This window comes from Acartia tonsa, chromosome 1, assembly GCF_053477335.1.
Source record: "Acartia tonsa isolate MP-2025a chromosome 1, ASM5347733v1, whole genome shotgun sequence".
NCBI classification, from domain to species: Eukaryota; Metazoa; Arthropoda; class Copepoda; order Calanoida; family Acartiidae; genus Acartia; species Acartia tonsa.
Window position 1 is genome coordinate 42,627,685 of NC_137260.1, and position 21,709 is coordinate 42,649,393.

At 30.6% G+C, this 21,709-nt stretch overlaps 1 protein-coding gene across 6 annotated transcripts in view; it reads left to right on the forward strand.

The window, feature by feature from the left end:
* Pka-R2 (cAMP-dependent protein kinase type II regulatory subunit) overlaps positions 1-21,709 on the forward strand; it is a 55,648-nt gene that overhangs the window by 26,030 nt on the left and 7,909 nt on the right. For 4 of the 6 annotated variants that reach the window (XM_080162492.1, XM_080162504.1, XM_080162498.1 and 1 more), the window contains 7 exons: positions 2,190-2,284; positions 2,819-2,889; positions 3,593-3,677; positions 6,888-6,954; positions 8,206-8,300; positions 14,879-15,008; positions 19,852-19,928. In XM_080162492.1, coding sequence (XP_080018618.1) covers positions 2,190-2,284; positions 2,819-2,889; positions 3,593-3,677; positions 6,888-6,954; positions 8,206-8,300; positions 14,879-15,008; positions 19,852-19,928 — 620 coding nt within the window. Of the gene's footprint in view, positions 1-457; positions 604-2,189; positions 2,285-2,818; positions 2,890-3,592; positions 3,678-6,887; positions 6,955-8,205; positions 8,301-14,878; positions 15,009-19,851; positions 19,929-21,709 lie in introns of all 6 variants that reach the window. The other 2 variants (XM_080162510.1, XM_080162515.1) reach the window with 2 other exon arrangements.

Below are 21,709 nucleotides of genomic sequence, written 5' to 3' on the forward strand. Positions count from 1 at the left end.
TTATTTAAACCAAGCATAAAGTATATTTTTATTGAAAAAAAAATATTTATCTATGATTATTAAGAAATGTTTAATGCTTTAGACAACCAATTGATAAGATTTTATTATTATATAGAAATTAAATTTTACATCCACTTTATTTTTTCAAACCCCATCATGCTAATTTTATTAGGCTGAAATAACTTAAATTCGGTTCTGATGAACTGTGGATAATTTTACATAACTTTCGTACTTTTCTTTCAATGTTATTTAGTCTCAACAAATAACAAAAATATTTATAATCAAAAAGCACAATTTTAAAATATGTATCTAAGCAATTTTTAAATATACAATGTTTAAAAAAGCAAAAATTACACATTTTTCTTACTATACCTATTTATTTTTTAACCTTTAGATATAATTTATAATTGCAAGTTTGCTCGCACATTAGAAATGATTAATGGTCAACTTAATAAAGAAACAGACACAATATCAGAGTACTTTATCTGCCCACAAAAGCGGAAAAAAAGACAATAGTTAATATTGATATAATTATATGAGTGAAAATGGGGGCTAAATATTCTAAATCGAAGAAAGCTGCAATCTGTGGAGTCACGGACGAGGGTAAATACATTTAATTAAAAAGATGGATTAGGTGCAGTTTGCAATAAAATGTTCCTGGGATCACCTAAAATTTATGAACTTTAAAGGCTGCTAGCGGCCAAACGTCTGAACGTTAATATTAAATTTAAACAAAATTTTAGAAGGGCCACAAATAATCTGGAATTGCCAATAATCCATAGTTATCTCGCAGCGAACATAAATGCGTGAAAAAGACATATTTTATACATGCCGTTTAGCATCTAGCAGCCTTTACAGTTCATAAATTTTTTTTTCGTGTAATCGATATCACAGTTTACCGTGAATTGCACCAGATCCAAAAAGGTGGACTAGCTGTAATAGTAAAAAATTAGTATGAACTTATATCTTGTTTGTAATTGGTTAAGTAGAATACCATGTTTCAAAAAGAAAAATGATTGTTCTCTACTCAAGAAAACTCTTTTTCTTACTTTTTTTCCATCTAATGTTTATTATTTATGATTGTAACTAAGTTTTAATAAAGATAAAAGAAACAATGGTGTTAATATCTATAATAGCGAAGCTTTGCTTTTTACATCCTGGTATTTATTTTGTCTAATACAACCTGGGCAAAGGAGAAAAGGGGATTTTCCTCAAAGCACCTAGTCGATCACAGAAACCCCTCCCCTTCTTTTATACATTAAATTATGGAACGGGGAGTTAGTTGTCGTTAGTTTAGGTTAGACCTTGGGTATTGGGAAGCTCCGCAGTGATAGGGGCCCACGCAGGGGTTAGGCATAGGAAAAGGCCTAGAAATAGATTGCGCATTGTAATGCTAAATGTTTTTTGCATTTCTAGAATGTTTCCAATTGCTTGTATTACAAGATACACTAATCATATTGTTCTTTGAATAGACATACTATATCGTTCTTTGTTAATGCCTGTGTTAGAATATGTTATATAAAAATAATAAATACATATTTATTCCATATAATTACTTGGCCCTTACTGCCAGACAATAATTATTTTCTACGGTATTTTGCCAATCTTTGCGAACTTTCTGAATATTCATAAAATCTTGTTGTATTCTATGTTATAGTTTATTTGTTGTATTCAATAAAAACAAATATTGGAGAAAGAATTTCATATTTGCACAATAAATTCGCAAGCCTTTGTGTTTTAGCATAAAGGTTCAAAATCAAAATGTTAAAATACTTAATACAGGCCACTGCGCCTAGCCCTATGGAGTAATTTTACTCCATCTCCCTTATATACAAGATTTTAAATTTAAAAAAGATTCATTGTTGAGTTTAGTTAATTTGTTTTGTTAAGGTTGACCTAACCCTCTAGAGAAAATATATTAAAGCCTACTACGGATCATGCCTATGAAGAGAGGAATATAAACAAAAAGAGTGCAAAGCTTATAAAATTGAAAATGAAGTACATAAAGTTCGATTTAAATCAGTCTTATAATTGCTTGAATACAAGATACTTGATATGACATTTTAGGACTGAACAATGGAGATGCTTTGCTGATTGTCACTTATCGTCCTAGGAATTATTAAAGTTAAAGTTAGTAGGATGATTCTTTCTCAATAATATATATTTTTCATATGATTATTTTTGTTTAGATGAGACAGTATACGGGAATGCTGGAAATCGTAGGAAATCCGTGTTTGCTGAGGCCTATAATCCAGAGGAAGACGACGGAGTTGATGAAGTCAAGGTGCATACATTAAATAGATAGCTATCTAACCAGGGATCTAAAGGGATAAGATAATGGCCAATAAATTTATGTACATCCCCCTTCTTTAGATAACAATTAGAAGTTGAAACGCTTGGGCATTCAACTTAATGAACCAACCAATCAAAATTCTACAAGAGTTCCATTAAAAATATTGATTGAAAAGTTTGGACACTACTAGTTTCTACAAACCATAAAAGTAACCAAAGTTTTTAAGTCAAACGAATGAGAGAACGTGTCTATAAAACTTTTAGTAACATTATAGTTTAAAATTCAATAACCCTGTGAAATTTACATCCTCTCATACTTGGTGAAAAATATAGATATAGTTAATTATAAATAGTGACATTTATTAATATCAGATATATGAAAATATAATGAGATAGGTTTACATAAATGATTGATAGACAGACATATAGACTGTGAAACAGACAGACTGTATATAGATAGATAGACAGATTTGTACAAAACAGAATGAAACATATAAAGTTTATTTAAATGTATTTATTTGTTTAGACTGTCCATCCTAAAACAGATGATCAACGGCAGAGACTTGCAGAGGCAGTCAAGGACTGTCTACTTTTTAGGTAATTTTATATGCAATTCTACTCTATAAGTAACCATGTCTTTCTGTCTAGCCTTTTATCAATGGATTTAATATTACTTGGATCTAAACCAGATTAACAAGTACTCTAATAAAGTGAAACTTGTAGCTGGCTAAAATAAAGACCCCCCATCCATTCCATTTATACCATTCTCCCCTCCCACTGGATGAACGAACTGACCGTTAAGTGATGGCAATTTTAGCAACCTAAATTGACTACAAATTTTCCCTGTCATACTATCCACCTATACTCTGTATCCATTCTTTAACACTCTATAGAGAGATCACTGCAGCAAAGCTGATAAAAAAATAGTTTTGTTTTTTAAATTTTCTCTTTTTTAATTTTATGTAGTATTTAGTTATATTTTTGTCCACAATCTTATATGAATACTGCATATTTTTTGGCTAATTATGATAATAAGACAATTCCTATAAAATTTGTTAGGCTAACCTAAAGAAACCATAACTCCTAAGCTAGCATAAACATAATCATCCTTATTTTAATAATACCGTGTCAGTTAGAAAATTAAAGTAATAAAATTATAAAATATTATTAAAATCCCTTATATTTAACATTACTAAATTTCATGAATTAAGATAAAATATGAAATTATTTATCCTTATGTAAATTATTTTCTAAATTGAAGTATTTTTAATGATTTTTTATCACTTTATGATTATTTTAGATCATTGGACAGTGAACAGTTGATTGAAGTGTTGGATGCAATGTTTGAAAGGAAAGCAGAACCTGGAGAGACTATTATTACTCAGGTATTCTATAGAGATAGGACAAGAGAGGATAAATATATATGTTTGATAGGAAAGCAGAACCTGGAGAGACTATTATTACTCAGGTATTCTACAGGGATAGGTTATAGGAGGATAATTATGTTTATCATTATAAGACACAGTGCCTTCGAAGGTGCTTTGACTTTCAGAACCTAAATTGGGACATAGTGCATTTCATTACCCTAGGTTAGGTAACTTCATCTCACTTTTGAATAAAATCTAAAATGCAGCGGTTTTTGAGAAAATTAGATTTAAAAATTTCAAGTTCAATTTTCACCCACTAGGAGTTACCGCATAATCATGACAAGAAAAGCAAAGATTATTTATTTAAAATTTTGAACAACTTTGCTTTAATAAAGTCAGTCATAAAACCTCTCTATATATGATTTATTTAAGGCTGAATTTCCGTGACCTTAGCAAAGCAATTGATAAAAATGGCCATTAATTAACACACTTAAGGAGTGGTTTTATGAAGAACTTTATAAAAGCAAAGTTGTTCAAAATTTTAAATAAATAATCTTTGCTTTTCTTGTCATGATTATGCGGTAACTCCTAGTGGGTGAAAATCGAACTTGAAATTTTCAAATTTAATTTTCTCAAAAACCGCTGAATTTTAGATTTTATTGAAAAGTGAAATGAAGTTACCTAACCTAGGGTAATGAAATGCACTATGTCCCAATTTAGGTTCTGACACTAAAGTCAAAGCACCTTCGAAGGCACTGTGAAGAGCTTCTAAATGTCTAAATGGATTCAAAGTCTACACTTTGATTTACAATGTTCTTATATCTCTTGTTTATATAAAGCATAGTGCAAATAAATTAAGGATTATTATGTCAACCATAAGTAGTGCAGCAATAACAAGATAAGGACATTTAGGATTAAAAGTTAAAGACATTTCAAGCTACTTATGCTTTAAGCTAAAAAGATCCTTTTCTATATTTGCTGAAAGTAACTGCTGAAATACTATTTCAATGTTTGTTATCATTCTTGGTAAAAATTTCTAACAATTAATTTTATGCTCAAAAATGGATTTTAGACAATAAAAGAAAATTACATAAGTGTTTTCCAAACTTTAATTTAATTTTATTGAACTCTAAAGTATTTAAAATTCAAATAAGTTAAAAGTAAAGCCTATTCAAATTATAAGTTAATCCGGTACTTATATACAATAAATGAAACAGGGACAAATATATTCACTATTACCAACGAATTTTAAGAATAAAATGTGCACAATTAAGTAGATATAGATTCTTGCGTTTTTGTATTAAGAACAGCCAAATAAAATATAAGTCAGTAGGGTAATCCTTATAATAAAGTAACAGGATGTTTGTCTGTGTGTTTGTGTGTTTGTACCGAAGGATCTCGCTAACCGCTGAACCGATCGGGTTCTCCTTAACAGGGTAGATTCTCATATGTCCCGGGAAGGTTTATAACTATTTTGGGGGAGGGTACCACCACCCTCCCTAGAGAAATTAAATTTTTTTTTAATTTCTTAATTTTAGAAAGAGAGTTCAACGAAAAACAAACGTCAAACGTAATTTTTTTTACTTTTTCTTTTAAAATCTAAAATAAGAAATTGAATTATTAAATTCGACTCTCTCCTCCTCAAGTGCCCCTAGAGGCCTCTAGGGGCGTAGCCGCTAGTAAAAAATAAAGGAGATAATGAGTTAAGGAGACTATCACACAGGGCTGGCTGTCTGATAGGTGTTCTTAACCTAATATTATATAGTGAGCGTTAGAGTATTGCATCCCATTCTAAGCGGATGATGCCCTTGGGTTCTCTAGTTGATTACTCGAAATCGAAGGAGAATCCCGCCCCTATGAGTAATGACTAGGTTATCACAAAGAACTGGGCTACAGACACAAAAACTCTTTACAGACAGACCGACTACTAATTAATTATAGAGCAGTTTTACTTTTTAAAATATATTCTATATTGGAAAAAATCCACTTTAAATGCTTCCCCTAAAGATTTATATTAAAGTTTTATTCCAGAATTGCATTCTGGGAAAAGTTAAGAATCAGTATCAAAGGCTTGTTTCAAGTCGTAAAAATTTGCAAATCCAAGATTATTTGCTTTACCGCCTTCTTTCTGCTTTACCATGCAAAGTTCTGTCAACTGCCTTTAAACGTGTGTATTGTATGTTTGTATGTGTGTGTGGGTGTTAGGGTGTGTGCGTGTGTGTGTGTGTCTGTGTGTGTGTGTGTATATGTGTGTTTGTAGGTGTTAGGGTGTGTGTGTGTGTGTCTGTGTGTGTGTGTATATGTGTGTGTGTAGGTGTTAGGGTGTGTGTGTGTGTTTGTATGTGTGTATGACCCTCTTGACTTTATTAAAAACGCAGTTACTCTAAAGCTTACTAAAACCTAATCTGGTGATTTTCGTATTCTAATTAAACCCAGGTACAAGGTATAACCAACAAGTGAAATAAATCTTAAATGATATTTGGAAGGCAGATAGAGAGGTCGTCAATTTTACCATATGTTGCCCCCCCCCCCCCCCCCCACAAAGACAGCTGAGAACTACGTATAGGTTCGTGATTTTTTTTGAATTAATTTCGTTGTTGGTGTAAGCTGAATTAAACCAAAATTTTAGGCAATAGACAATATTTTAACCAGATGGTTTTATCATTTTATTTTGTGTGTAATACCCATACTTTAGTTCCTCTCAATACACAGATTTTTAAAGTTTTTAATCAAAATAGATTCATATTCCTATTTATCTTTCCCTCGTTTTTAATGTACAATCTAAACTTGTGGAATTTTTCATCCCTGTTTCTCTTGAGGTAATATTTGCAACTTCAGCATATTGGTTTCAAATCGTTCATAGAACTCTGAATTTTCTTTTTTAAAAACATTTTAAGTACATACGCCTGAAAATTCAAGAAAGCGGCCTTTCTTGGAAGTTTGGGTTAACAATTAACTATCGTCTTCCTAATATGTATGCCTATCTATCAAAGTATATAGGTTTATCTATTTTTATGTGATATACAACCAATAAATTTTCAGTCAGCTGAAAATCTAAACTTGACCCAAATATAACATTCCCTTTTTCAAGAAAAAAATGATAAAGCTTCTAAACGTATTTAAATTTGAGGCTGAGTCAAGGCTGCCGATCCTTGATAGTTCTACAGGATGATGGAACGACAAACGGATGTACGATAAGGTTGCACTACATAGATTCTTTTTTTTCAGGGTGCGGATGGAGATAACTTTTATGTGGTAGACCATGGAATATATAATGTACTAGTAGATTTACAAGGTATACAAATGTTTATTAAGATCTAAACAACGGATCTTTCGAAGAATGGTGTTAGAATTTAATTTATAGTACGTTTTATAAAAAAAAACGACTAGAAGAGGGCAGTACACTCTATTTTCTGATCTTTATGTCGAAAGTAGTACTGATTACTGCTTGAAACCTAAAACCATCATAAAATTTTATTTAAATCTGCTACCAAAAACATTATAATTGTCACTATTGAATTTTATACAATTTTAGATATTTTCCAGTGTTTTTAGTTTTTTCTTATTTTCAAATAATAAGACAAATATGATCAAATTTCTTTGTTAAATTAAATTTTCAAAGGTAACTAAAAGATACAAGATCTTCCAAAATAGAAACGTTTTTTTTCAACCTTAACTGTTAAAGGGACTAAATAGCTGTATGTTTACGGGGTGGGGACCCTGTGCTGACTTTCAATTGGGTCTTTGATCATCAGCCAATAGCGTCGGAAATATTAACACAGTCCGGGTTCATTCATTCTGTAACCTAATCTTGATTCTTTTATTTTAGCTTTAATGATTTATTTTGTAATTAAAAAGAGACATTAATATAATTGAATTAGTTAAATAAGAAAAGGCTTAATGTGTTTTTCTGCTTAATTTTCATTGTTTTTCCTTGTGCAGCTTATAAACAATATATTACTTAGATAGATACAATAAATGTGTATTGTCAATATATTTTATATCCATAGCAAGAACTAGATGTTATAAATATACTAGGGATCTAAAGGGATAAGCAATGTTCCACAATTAATCAAAAACCAAATAATAAAAAATAATAATTCCCCTTCTTTAGATTTAAACATGGTTTACTACTAGTTTGAACCAACCAATCAAGAATTTATGATGGGGTTCCAAAGTATTAATTGATAGGACGTCATGATATAACTTTGGGTACCAGTTTTAATTAACAGTCCAGTGCCGCATACCTTACTAACATAAACTAATTGTATTTCAAATTTAGATTTGTACATTTTAGGCCTCTAGGGGCATGTAAAATGTTTTTTATCTTAATCTATGTTAAGATTAGCTGTTTACCAAAAATATCCGCTGGGCGGCGTTTTCTGTTTTTTTTTTATTTTTGGCGATTTCTCTTGGGAGAGAAGTGATACCCTCCTCCAAAATAGTTATATACACCTTCCTAGCACCTAACCTGTAAAGGAGAATCATATCGGTTCAGTGGTTCTTTTGTTACAAACAAACAGAAAAACATCCTATTACTTTTTAGATGGTAGCAAGAAAAAAGTGATGAACTACGAAGGAAAAGGAAGTTTTGGTGAGCTTGCCCTACTCTACAATATGCCTAGAGCAGCCACTGTACAGGTAAGGTAGCCCTATCCCAACGGGGATCTTCAAACTCATACTTGACCTAACCCAAAATAAGCATAAATATTAAGTTTATTTTCAAAATTTTGTTTATGATATGAAAGCGAAAACGAGTATGAAGAATAGTTATTTCTCACATATCGTGTAGAAACAGCTTACAATTATAATATTAATATATGATTGTACATTTTTATATTCTTAGAAAACTTGATATATTTCGATGCTAGACATAATTTTTCAGTATATCTGATGACCGGTTCTAATCCACCGGATATTAATCGGTTTTGAAGCGATACTGGAAAATACATTATTTCAATTACATTTTTTTTCTTCTTATTTTGAACTTATATGAAAATACCTAAGAAAATATAGGTTTTTATTGAGATACAGAGTATATTTAACATGTTAATTGAATACCTATATATTTATTGCTTACATGTTTGTATTTATGGCTTATAAATAATTTATTTTTGAATTGGTCATAGAAAAGAAAGTAATCTTAACCATTAAAATCAGCCGTCTATCTGAAATAGAAGACGAGAAAATCACATTCCCGACATAGCTAGGGATGGACTGATAGACAATGGTAATTATAGAGTAGTTTCGTTGCTAATAAAGTTTTTTTCGGGGGGGGGGGGGGGGGTTGGAGATCTTGCCTAAATGATATAAAGATTACTCCCAAATAAAAAGGCTTGAACGTCCTTGGAGTAACCCTTAAACATTAAATAAGTACAATTTTGAAGTAAATATACTATTTGGAGTATTTGTATAGTTTCTATGCAGTCAAAATAAAACAACATTTATATACTAAATAGCTGTTTAATTTACAGTAAACAGTTTCTGCAAAAATATATCTAATATGTTATGCGCAACATTTTCCAAGCCAAGGGGATGTGGATTTTTTTTTGAAAATAATAAAATTGTAAGGATAAGAGGGATTCAAAATTGGATTATCAGAAAGTAGGTTTTTAATAACAAGGATAACAACATCCATAAAAGCGAAGCTCTGAAACAGTAGGACAAACGAACACTCGAACACTTTTAGAGTGCCAGAACTGAAAATCAAGAATGACAAAAGTATAAACAAAATTTGTAGTCATACTTACATTTTTAGGACTTGATTATAGAGATGCTTCGCTTATAAACATGTACCTTGTTGTAATAGTAATCAGTAATTCAAAAAATGTAGGATTTTTGCTATAGGGGTTTGTAATCCCTCCTTGTTTCGGAAACGCCTCTGGTATTATACTTACAAACATGTAATGTGTTCTGCTATAAACATAGAAGACACTGGAAATGTTGCACAAAATGTTCAACACGGTTATAATTTACTCTTTGGGATATTTTTCTTTCTTGTTTTCACATTTTTCTTTAAATTATTTTTTAAAGTAAAGCCTAAAAAATACTACTTTTAAGAAAATAAAATATCCTATTTCTTTTTTAAACCTTTTGGTTTACAACCTTTATGTACACCCCCCCCTCCTCTGTTTCAATCCCTAATTCAACCAACAAAAATCACATCTGCTACTAAATTGGTCATTACCTTATACTAGCTGTACTACTGCATTAAAATATAAGTAAATTGTTTTTGTGTCAACCTAGAAGAAAAACTTTAAACATTTTCAGGCATTTATATACAAACTTTTACCAATGCCTAATATATTCTATTCATGAAAATATAAATCTTTTGGCTGTAAAATATATATTTTTACAATTTAAAAAAATATCATTGCTGTCTATTTTAAAACAAAACAGCCTATGGCTATAACAGCCCCTAGCACCTGTCTAAACTGACCAAGCATGATTTGCTTGATTTACTTCATTAAGAGGTGTGTACTTCGGACTACCATCCACACTGATATTGTCTTAATATGCATCAAAATTTTTTGTACTTTTATAGATTTTATACATGTTTTTAAATTGCATAGAAATGTATTTTGTTGCATAGATAGATATTTGAAATGCATTTTTTCAGCGCAGCTTCTCTTTATCAGGAGTAAGTCTGTTTATATGATGGTCTGACTGTCCGTCAATAATAGACTGTATAATACATATTGTCACTTTTTCAAAAAATGTTATTAGCTTGTGATTGTTTCGTTACATGTAAAAAATTGATGTATTTAAATTTGTGCAACTAAATAAAAGTACAAACAATTTATTTGCAAAATCAAAAAACCCAATTTTTATTGCCAAACAAGATTGTATAAGACAATATTTCTTATAGAAACGCAGCTTAGATTGGCAGAAAAAAACGAATATTTTTTGCATAAATTGAATACTGGGTTGCAAAACCATATACCAGCCTATTAAAACTACGACTTAAAAGTAAATGCATACATTAGTCTATAGAAAGATGTTGGGCTCTAATCTAACGAATTACCAGCGAAAGAATTTTAAAAAATGTTTTAGCTATTTCTATGTAAGACGCGTTACATTAGAAGTTTGGCCTATGGAAAGTTAAATAATTACTATGCATACTGCATATGTTGAGACTCCCAGAAAAAGTTGGCATAATTAGATGGTTTGTTTTCTATGATAGTCTAACTTAAAAGCCTGACCGACCTGAGGTATGACCTACCAGTTGACAGACCTAACAACTTCACTATTTGGTGAGAAAAAATAAAGAACCACGAAATCTGAATCAAACTACAATAGTATGTTTCTTCTAACCTTTAAAGTCCCATTGTTGTAATGTTCGTTTTGTCCTTGGAGTAAGCTTTATCTTGTAATTAATGTTAATTATAAGAATCACAGCACACACACACACACACACACACACACATACACACACACTTACACACACATAGATTTGGCTTAATTTCTTTAATTTACCTCAGACAGAAAATGTTAAGTAAATATGGATTAAGATCGTTATTTTAGTCTGCCACACGGTTAACTTTATTAGAGAAAATGAAAATCCGGTGTAAGATCCAAGTAAATAATAAATTCGTTACTCCAATTACGTTATAAATAATTTTGCCTATACATATATGTGTGCCTATGATTCTATATTGGTGTCTTATCTGAAAATTAGCATAATTAGATCAGACTTGACGCAGGACTCTGTGACGCCGCAACAAACTGATATGTATTAGGAAAAACAATTAGTTTGTAGAAATACTAAATCTTAAATATCAAGGAATACCAAACCAAAAAAGCCAAGCGCAATTTTTTCTTAAGCTTATTGTTTTGATTTCTTTCCGATTAAAAGCCGGCTTGTTCTTAATAGACTTTGGTATTTTTTATTGTAGTTTTATGTTGTTATGGTAATTGAAAATTCCAACATATAGAAAATTAATTGATTAAAGGCAGGGACTTTCAAGTGAGAGAGAGCAAATTAAACTAAGAATTAAAACTGGTACAATGAGTTTTATTAAATCTTGATTGATTTGTTTTTGTAGCACTTTCCTAGCTTTTCAACAAATAAATTTGATCTACAGGAGAGATAATTTTGTTTATCATAACTGGGGGTGTTCATAAATATAATTGTCCATTGTCTTATCCCTCAATATCCCTAATACTTTCATACAGATTTAATGCAATCAAAGATTTTTTCTAATGCCAAAGAATCTTTAATACAAATTATGGCGCTTTTTCACACAAAGTGCATGTTGACGTTGATCCCTGACAACAATCACATTTTTTGTGTTTTTAATAATAATTATCCTGATTCCTTTATAGAGCAAGGACAAAATGGATTTTTTTAGATTTTCCCATTTATGATCACTACTAAAGTTTAAATTCACTTGACCGGAAAAAAACATAGATTAATCCCGCCTTCCTTAGACGCCCCTGTTTATAAATGAATAGGTTAAAAATCCCCCCCCTAAGAACCTGGACGAAAAATATTCTTTTTAACCCGCAAACAAACATTTTTCTTTACTCTTTTTAAATGTTTTGTATTTTGGGACCCAGAACCAATTCTGACTAAACTATTAACTAGACAAAATCTTGGAAAATGTGACCTGAGAAGGAGGGTTTTCCTGTAATCTTATAGAAGTAGCTAATGTTAGCTAAGGTTATGTCATTAAATCTGTCTGTCTAAAAGATGGGAATCCTTATCTTCAATGGCTACCTTAAATTAAAGTCCTTTGCAATTAACTTTTTTGAAAAGTTTCAAAAATGCAGAGATCTAAGGGAAAAATACAATGACAGATAACTTTATGTACATGCCCAATGATGTCACATTTAAAAAACCCTTCTGTAAATTAAAATTAGTGGTTGAAACGTTTGAACACTTAACTTAATAAATTAACCAATCAATATTCCGTAAGAGTCCCAAAAGTTGTTAATCCAACGAATAAGAAAACGTTATTATAAAACTTTGGGGACTAGTGTAATAAACAGCCTATTATTCTTACTACATAAACTGAAATAAAAATGTTATTAGCAAGATATGATCACAAATACATGATCACTGCGCTACTATGATCACAATTATCCTTGTTATAATAAGATAAAAATAGTTGGTCTATATGGTATGGTAATAATAATAATTGTATAAATATAGAATAATCTGTGAGGAAAAGATTACAACATTCACGTCAATATAAAGTCTTTACAAAGATAAACAATTCATAATATCCTAGCTAATTCAATGAAGGACCCTTTAAAAACCTCTTTTATTAAACATTAAAAAAGAAGTCTTATACCCAACTTAAACAATTTTAGATAAACTGTATTTAAAGCAAAGAAAGAGGGGACAATGAATATGTTTATTATTCTGGACCCCAAAGTTTTATAATAACGTTTTCTTATTCGTTGGCTTAAAAACTTTGGGGGCATTAAGATAAGTCTTTAAACGTTTTAACAGCTAATTTTAATTTACAGAAGGGGTTATTTTATGTATCATCATTGGGGATGTACATCAACTTAACGGTCATTGTCTTATCCCTTTAGATCCCTGTATATAAAGTCAAAAAGCTTCTATTAGTTTCAGAGGAGGTCATAAGTAAGGTCTAAATCTGATCTAATTAGTTAAAACTTAAAGATAAAAGTCGTTTAATTCAAGAGGTGGATGCTTCATTAGAGAAGAATTCAAGTTTTATTGTGAGGGTCATATTGTTCAATAAAGCTTAGGATCCCTCACACTGTCTGTCTGTCTGTCTGTCTGCCTGTATGTCTGTCTAATGAACGCTTGCAAAACATGTTTTATTTTGTTGGTTGTGACCGTGATATTTTGATTTTCCTATCAATTTACTTTTCATTACAAAATCGCGTTTCATGAATGTTTTAAGGTCTTGTTTATAACAGAGTCAGATTCTAAACAAATAATGTACCAAAAAAAATGTAAAAATCAACAAACGTAACGGGCAAACAATGTTGGCTGGATTAGATTTTCTGAAAATTGTTTCATCAAATAAATTTCTCTTTTCCATTTTCAAAAATCTCTTTTTGTTTATCTTAATATCGGATTTATTCAATGTTTGGATTGAGAAAAATAAAAGAAATTCTATTCATTTTTACATAGAAAGTTCATAAAATACAATTAGTAAGAGAGAAATTATGTCCAAAGCAGCAAATGAATATTGAGCAGCCGCACTTCAGTCAGATGGGTAAATCAACCTTTTACAGTTTTAAAATCAGCTCGAAATCTAAACATGACACATTTATGGCAATCCTTCTTTTTTCAAACAAATTGTAAAAGCTTCCAAACAAGTTTGAATTTGAGGCTTAGTCGCAGCTGACGCGCTGCTGCCGAGCCCTGATATTAAAAAATCTGTTTTAATTAAGTATTTTATTAGAGGCCATATATACTATATAGCCAGAGTTCTAATAATAAAACATTGATTTATTGAAATTTATATTGCATGTATTGCAACCTATTACATTGATATTGTCTTGTATTTTAATTACAAGGTACATATCCAATGATATATGTATTACATAAGTATATTCATTTACACATTAAATTTAAGAGCGTGTTTTTAACGTTAATTTTAGCAATGAAAATTATTTTATGTACTTTATTTGAGAAATATTTCAAGTACATTTATTGATCTGTTAATTGTTTGTACTTTAAAGTTGTTAAAGGGGGCCATAAAAAGATTAAAAATTTTTCAGAAGCGAATCTATAATAAGTGTAGGTGCGTCAGTCCGCAATGGTTGGTTCTTTTCGTTAATTTAAACATGTAAGAACTGTCCAATTGATTTAAAACTTTCCATGATGATTCATATAACAGTTAGGTACAATTAAGAAAGCGTAACAACTGTAAAATCGTTACTAGAAAGTCTGTACGCCAATAAACATGATGATTTTTAACCTTTTTTTACATATTCATTTGATTTTTGTTATTATAAGCGAAGCATCTCTATAATTAAATCATAAAAATGAAAGTAGGTCCTTATACAGTATCCTGTATCTACTCAATTTTGCAACAAGTTTATGTTTGTGCTTCCTCTTGATTTTAGAGCTTTGCTTTTATGGATATTGTCATCCTTGTTTTACACATATTTTTCTTTACAAATGGCTAAAAGTGTCTTATTACGAGAATGACAATTTCTGCTAAAAATCTACTATTGTAATTTATCATATTGTTCTTCGCTTCTGATTGTAAATATTGTTTTTTTTTCAGGCCGAAACCGCCGGAGCATTGTGGGCCATGGACAGACAAACCTTTAGAAAAATTGTGTTGAGAAATGCTTATCAAAAAAGAAAATTATACGAGGCTTTTCTTAAGAATGTGCCTTTGTTGTCACATTTAGGTAAGCATGACAGCTTTTTTTTTGTTGTTGATAAAATTTTAATTGCTTGAAATATGCTGACTGTGGAACTATTTAAATTACAGGGTAAAATAGAAATTATTTTGGCATTCATCAGGATTTTGGTTATTTCTGGTAATACTCTTTTTAAGCTTATTAATTTTTTTTTCTGACATAATAGTATAAACAAATAATGCTATTATAAAAAATCACTTCAGAGAAAAAAACTTACATAGAAAAATGGATGTATAATTACTTGGATCTTACACCAGTTTTTCATGTATTATTATGAAGTGAAATCTTTAGTGGGATAAGATAACGATCCCCCCCATACCCTTCCTTTATCCCATTCTCTTTCCTCCTACTGAATAAACGGCCCGACTAATAAATGCGGGGGGAAATCGCAACCTAAATTTACGACAATTTTTCTTCTTTTATATCGTCTACGTATATTCTACATCCATTCCTCAAACATAAAAGACAAAAGATACACATTTCAAGTTTTTGTTGTTGTTGACTAATTAGGTTTTGGTCCTCAATTGCTTTATAATTGGCTTAATTGTCTACAAACATTAGCTGAAATTGTATTGCCGGGGAGGTGTCGAATTCGAATCTGACCAACACCGACTTTAAAAATGATACTGATGATATGTGACTTATCCAGAGAGATAGAGGAAACAATGGATTATACTAGTCCCCAAAGTTTTATAATAACGATTTCCTATTCGTTGGCTTGACAATTTTGGGGACTTTGGTGAATTTTTATTGGTTGTTTCATTGAGTTGAGTGTTTAGACGTATCAAGCACTAATTTTAATCTAAAGAAGGGGTAATTTTGTTTATTATCATTGGGTTTGTAATTCAATTTACCGGTCATTGTCTTATCCCTTTAGATCCCTGTGACCCTATATTTTCAATTATATTTCGAAATACGGTTGGTAAAGGTGTTTCGGTTTATGGAAAACAACGTATAAACGGACATCGTATTACTTTTTGTTACAAAAATATGCCAAGATTGACATTGTATGTATGTGTGAAAGAATGTAAAAGTAAATACACCTTCTGCTGAGTTAGCTGCTACACATATTCTTCAGTGTTCTATAAATTCCGCAAAATGTACCACATCATTAAATTGACAGAACAACAAACTTTTTGTTACCGCTTCATTTTGCTTCACTCTCAGAAACAAGCATCCCGTCTAATTTAATATTTGTTCTTATTTGTAGTGATGTTACTAATTTTCTTTGTTTATCCGTACATCAGTCTGTCCGTCAGTCTGTAACGCCATGTGTGAAATGTTGCTATCAATCAATATAGACGGATGAAACATATGAGCATACAGTATATAATTTTCTTGGTACGTGTAACTGTCGGTCATACTACAAATAACTATAAATAAATATGTTATTACATAAGGTTTCGTGATTTTCTTCTTTCTGTATATTTTTTGACATCTGAAAATTTGCTTTATAATTTTGTCGGTTTGTCCATCCTTTTTTTGTGCTTCACTACTTGTGGATATTTCTATCCTTGTTTCTATATACGAATATGATACACGATATTTGCTATTGTTATGGAGAACACACATAATCTAATGAAACCTTTACAATAATAACAATTAAACACAATGTGCCTCATATTATTATTTTTATTGCATATTTACTTGATTTAAACAGAGCTTCGGTTCCCTTATCCTTATTTGTGTGTCTTCATTGATGATTTTTAAACATCTTGCATTAATGTAAAAAAACTGAAACCAGTCAAATAGCCCTTTAATCGAATATTCTTAACCTAGCAAAAGTGTTTCTTTGAACTTTTTAAGCTTTAGCTTTGTATTCTATAGCAGTTTATATTCCTTTTTTACATTAAATGTTGCCAATAGTCTTTACCAAGAATCTTAAGGGACAAGACAATGGAACATTAATTAATCAATACCCCATTTATAATATTAAGATTTACTTCTTAAGATTTTATAAAAGTCCCCAAAGTTTGTGTGTCTACGAATGAATGAACTTTTTTTATAAATCTATTGAGACCAGTATAATTTACAGTCCAATGTCCCCTTCCTCCCAAATCTGCTCCCAAATATTCTGGCTTTTTGTGAGTCTCCCCTCAAATGCTTTTACTCTGTAAAACTTTCTATACAATTCAGTAATACAGGAATTGCTAACAGTTATTTCTCGCTTAGTATTATAAACAGCTTTCCGCGGATATAGAATTTACAATTATAAGGTTAAAACCAGTTATTTTAGACCCCAGGGTGCCGAAGGCACCGGCTAAAAAAACTGGTTTTAATCTTATGATTGTACATCTTTATATTCGTAGAAAGCTGGATAAAGTACGATGCTAGACATAGTTTTTTTGTATGGATGAGAACCGGTTCCTATCCACCGGATTCGAATGAATACGATAACTTTCCTTAAACTTTCCTAGCTGTGTAACTTATTTCTTGTCTCTCCTATTTTTTTTCATACCTGCTAAGAATCCTAGGACATCCCAGTCAAACTTGAAATAATATTTTTAAAAATCTTATATCCTATTATGTAATGTTGTAAGCTTTTTTGTCTGTAGCAAAGGATCTCGCTTACCGCTGCACCGATGTGGAAAGAAAAAAGTGACCCACCAAATTTTTTTCTTTTTAAAATACAATTGAAATTTAAAGGCGGCGACTTTCACCCCAGCCTCGAGGGTCTCTAGTTTTAAATAAACAACAATAAAAGATTTAAAATCCATTTTTTCATTAAAACTGAAGTTTGGTTTGAAATGAAATATTTACGTTTTTCCCCATTCCTTTATTCTTAAATATATGTAAGAGAAAAATGGTAAAATACTGGAAAATGTAAATCTTATGTCTTGAGAAAAGTCTGAAAGTATGGAAAATATTTTACACAGAATATATACAATATACAGTTATTTTATATCAAAATATAATAATATTTTTTTTGAGAAAGGAATTTATTTTTTCATTCTATTACATAGAGTAGTAACCTTTTTTTGTCTGTAGCGAAAGATCTCGCTAACCGCTGAACCGATATGGTTCTCCATTACAGTGAAGCTTCTTATAGGTTCTAAGATGGTTTTAGGATATTTTTTCTATAAATAAGTCCTAGTTTTAGGCTATTTTAGGCACTTCCATAACCCTTTGAATATAGAGCCTATAGATACTAGGGGCAGAGTCGCTAATATACTTTTTTTTAAATTTTCGGAATAAAAAAAAATATTAACTTTTGTATTAAATAAATATGCTTTTTATAGATAAATGTAACAAGGAACAATTTCGATCGATTAGGGCGTTTTATCTCTTTATAAGTCACTGTGGGCTAGAATTGAATCAAGACAAAAGTAAGTGCCGAGCCCTGGGACCTATGTATGGTGAAAATAGACATAAAACCATGATGATTCCAAGTAAAACCAAAATATTTCAGCGGGGGCTTTTTGAGAAAATTAGATTTGAAAATTTCAAGTTCAATTTTTACCACCTAGGAGTTGCCGCATAATCATGACAAGAAAAGCAAATATTATTTATTTTAAATTTTGAACAACTTTGCTTTTATAAAGTTCTACATAAAACCACTCCTGAAGGGAGTTAATAAATGGCCATTTTTATCACTTGCTTTGCAAAGGTCACGAAAATTCAGCCTAAAAAAAATCATATATATAGAGGTTTTAAGAAGGATTTCATAAAAGCAAAGTTGTTCATTATTTAAAATAGATAATGTTTGCTTTTCTTGTCATTATTATGCGGCAACTCCTAGGGGGTGAAAATTGAACTTGAAATTTTTAAATCTAATTTTCTCAAAAAGCCCCCGCTGAAATATTTTGGTTTTACCTGGAATCATCATGGTTTTATGTCTATTTTCACCATACATAGGTCCCAGGGCTCGGCACTTACTTTTGTCTTGATTCAATTCTAGCCCACAGTGAAGTAGCTTCACCTCTAGCCTCAATGGGCTTCGCTTCAATAAGGATTAGAAATGTATAATTGCATTCCTCCTTTTTTGGTGAGGGGAGGGTGTTATCACTTAACACAAATAGCCTAAAACAATCAAATGACCACTAATAATACAAAAAATTTCAGTCAAAAATAGATTCTTGGAAATATTGTATTTTTTTTGTTGATAATTATTACAGCTTGCTTTCATGCGACATGATAAAGAAAATCGAGGCAATAATAATTTTTTTACTGAAATAAAGAGGGTCATTTTTTTCGAGTAATTTCGTAAAGTTGGGTGTTGGGTTGAAGTCAAATGCTGTTATTAAGTCATAGTGTTCTTAAATATAGCCAACGAATGAAATGGTCCACAATTAAGAACAGTTTGACTTAATAAGAGCATTTGACTACAGCCAAACTCCCAACTACCGGAAATTTGAAGAGAAAAAACATCTTTGTCAAAATTTCTGCATAAACAGTATATTTGTTGCACAACTTCGTAAATACAGGATACTGTTAAAGACATGTTTACACTTTTGGACTTGATTATAGATATGCTTTGCTTATAACATTGTTCCTTATTGTAAGAGGAATCAAAATTCCAAAAATCAGATGAATAGGATGATTATATCAACAAAAAAAAATTGTTGTTTTAAAAGATGATAAGCTACATATTTTGAATGGACGTACGGACTTTCTGGTTACGACTATAGAGTTGCAATGCTTTCTTAATCATACCTAATTGTTACAGGAATCATGTTACATATCCAAAGTAACGAAAAGAGCTCAGTGTTACGGACTTACGGACGGAGCGACAATAATTATAGAAAACTTCGCTTTGAAAAAAATTTAAAAAATATTGAGAAAAAAATTTAAAAAATATTGAAAAAAAATCTAATTATAATATTTAATTTAGATGATTATGAGAGGATGAACATAGCGGATGCCCTTCTCTCAAAAAATTATGCAAATGGAGAACTAATTATAAAACAGGTATAAATTATTTTTTTTTTGATCATATCGGATATACGACGGCAGGCAGGAAAACAAATTAGAATGTGAATTATAAAGTCTCCAAAGTTTTATAAATCATTGACTTAAAGATTTGTGGGACTTTGATTCAATCTTTATTTGATCTTACAAACTAGCATGGTTTAAACTGTACCACCAATAATTTGAATAAGGCCGGGGTAATTTTGTTGATTACAATGGAAGGTGTTTTTTAAAAGCTTTATTTGTCGCTAAATTGGACTTTTTGTCGCATTTGTGTGAGATGTAGTCTTATCGACCAACATTCAGTTTTGTTATTATAGATTGGCTATACTCAAAAAACGCCCATCTCAAAAACGCTCATCTCAAAACACGCTCATCTCAAAAAACGCTCATCTCAAAAAACGCCTTTCGTAGAAAATGCCTATTATACATTTTACTTTTAAAATGCCCTGTTCTATTTCTAGCCATTAATTGAATAATATGTTGTTATCATTAATAATTAAAATTTGTCAGACTAAGAAGTGATTGTACATAAAACCATTCAAGTACATTTCCTACTATGTTTTTTTAGGCATTTTTGTAAAAAATATACCAAAGTTTTTAATCTTTTCCACCAATATACTTTTCACTACTTTCATAAGGGATAAGACAATAGATTATAAATTGATGTACATAACACATGATGATATGATTATAAATAAAAATTATAGTTATTCATCTTGTATTTAAACATGTCAGACTAAAAGGTATTGTGAATAAAACCACTCAAGAAATTCCCTTAATTTTATTCTTACGCTTTTTTGGAGACATTCTTAAACCATTTTATTAAAAAAGTTATTGAAAAAAAGACCTTCGTTTATAAATTCAACTTGAGCCTTTATTTCAATTAGTTCAATTGGTGTATTTTTTTCATAGAGATACGAGATCATATTTTGTTCAAACTGTATAATTAAATTTTTTCTAAACTTTTTAACTCTATAATTAGTGAATGTCCGTTGGACACTATATCACGTTAAGTAACGTTTAAATAGCTCTAACTTTTTTAACTACCATTATTTTTTTTTGTCATTTGGTCAAATCATATAACTCTCCTAGGCTAGCCTAGGATTTAAAGGTTTTTTTTAGCCCTTGTTTTTTTTTCTCTAGCTTAAGATTTCGATAAATACTAAACCATTTGAGTTCTCCATTTTATGGAAGCTTCTAATTTGTCCCTGGATGGTTTTAGGCTTTTTAATTATCATATCTAAGTTTGGTTTTAGTCTATTTTCTTACTTAACCTTGGAGCGCAGCTGCTAGAATAACATAAAATACATTCAAATAAATAAATAATACATCTTATAAACAATATAAAAATAAATCTTTTAGAAAAGTTTTTTTATCCATTGTTAATCTGACAGAATCTCTACGTGTAGAAGAATTAGAGTTTTAACTTTTAAGGGAATATTTTTACAATAGCTAAAGCACAACTAAAAGGGCGAGGTAGGTGTTTGGTTCAGGGACGTCCAAGGGGGGGGAGGGGTAAAGGGGTGATTACCCCCCTCCAAAAAAATATATTTTTAATTTTTACCCCCCCCCCCCAAAAAAAAAAGCTTGGACGTCCTTGCCTATATGATATAAAGATAACCCCCACTAAAGTAAATTTGATAGTGCCGTAGATTACAATTAGTGGTTGAAACGTATGGGCACTCAATTTAACAAACCAACCAAACAAAACTCATTAAAGGTCCCCAAAGTTGTTAAGCCAACGAATAAGAAAACGATATTTTAAACCTTGTCCCCTT